Source organism: Polistes canadensis, unplaced genomic scaffold, assembly GCF_001313835.1.
Source record: "Polistes canadensis isolate GaletaPanama2010 unplaced genomic scaffold, ASM131383v1 scaffold_514, whole genome shotgun sequence".
NCBI lineage: Eukaryota > Metazoa > Arthropoda > Insecta > Hymenoptera > Vespidae > Polistes > Polistes canadensis.
The window spans coordinates 29,920-30,918 of NW_014570061.1; the positions used below are offsets into that span (position 1 = coordinate 29,920).

The 999-nt window shown below is 23.1% G+C and overlaps 1 protein-coding gene across 1 annotated transcript in view; it reads right to left on the reverse strand.

The window, feature by feature from the left end:
• The window catches only part of LOC106792644 (elongation of very long chain fatty acids protein AAEL008004-like), a gene marked incomplete at its 3' end in the record, with an annotated part of 28,527 nt that overhangs the window by 12,710 nt on the left and 14,818 nt on the right, over window positions 1–999 (reverse strand). Inside the window, exon 3 of the mRNA XM_014759143.1 lies at window positions 175–365. Coding sequence (XP_014614629.1) covers window positions 175–365 — 191 coding nt within the window. The remainder of the gene's footprint in view (window positions 1–174; window positions 366–999) is intronic.

A 999-nucleotide genomic window follows, 5' to 3' on the forward strand; every position in this document is an offset into this window, starting at 1 on the left:
CCCCTACTATGTGTGTAATTATATATATATATATAATAGATTAATATTCATTTAATATTTTCTTTAGAATTTTATTTTTCAATGTACCCCCACCTATGTGTGTATATAAATATATATATGATATTTATTGTTACACAATACTATAAAACATGTAATATAATTTGATATACGAACCTCATAGAAGATCCACGTAGAAAAGAGGGTCTGTACGAGATTGTAAACGATAAGTATACGTCGAAGATCGAACGGTTTTCTATTTTCCATCAACTTTGGTCCTATTACTTTACTAAAGTATGCGTAAGACAGACATATGGCCATTGTTGGGAAAGGGCTACTCATCATCACCCAATCATTTACCCTAGGATCTGAAAATAAAATCATATATGAATTAATTAGATATTATAATTATGTTAATTTTTATTTTTTTAATTTAACCTACTCTCTTTCTTATTCTTTTTTTTCTATTTTTCATTTTTTTTTGACCATTCATTTACGTTTTTCATAGTTTTACAAAATAACGATACGAGTTAGCATGAAAAATATGTTAAACTGTCGTAAAACAACAGTCATCGTAATAAAGAAGATAAATAGATAATAGGAAATATAGATAAATAGTAAATAAAAGAAAAAATGATTATTCATATATATATGTAATAACGGGTTTGGATGTCCCACGTCAATAGTATTTACGTTATTATGTAACATAAGAGTTAAACATTAACATTTGAAAACTTTTCAAGATAGATAAAGTTCTATTTTAAAACAAAAAAATACATAAAAATAAAAATTATATTCCTCACTAAAATTGTGATATTTTTAACGTAACAAGAAAACGAAATATACTTGAAAGAATACAAAATAATAATTAATTATAACCGGTGTATATAAAAGAATAAAATTATATCCAAAAATAAATGGACTATTAACATAATAATTAAATAAATACAAAATTATCTCTATTATATTATTCAATATATATATGTGCAATATATTATATAT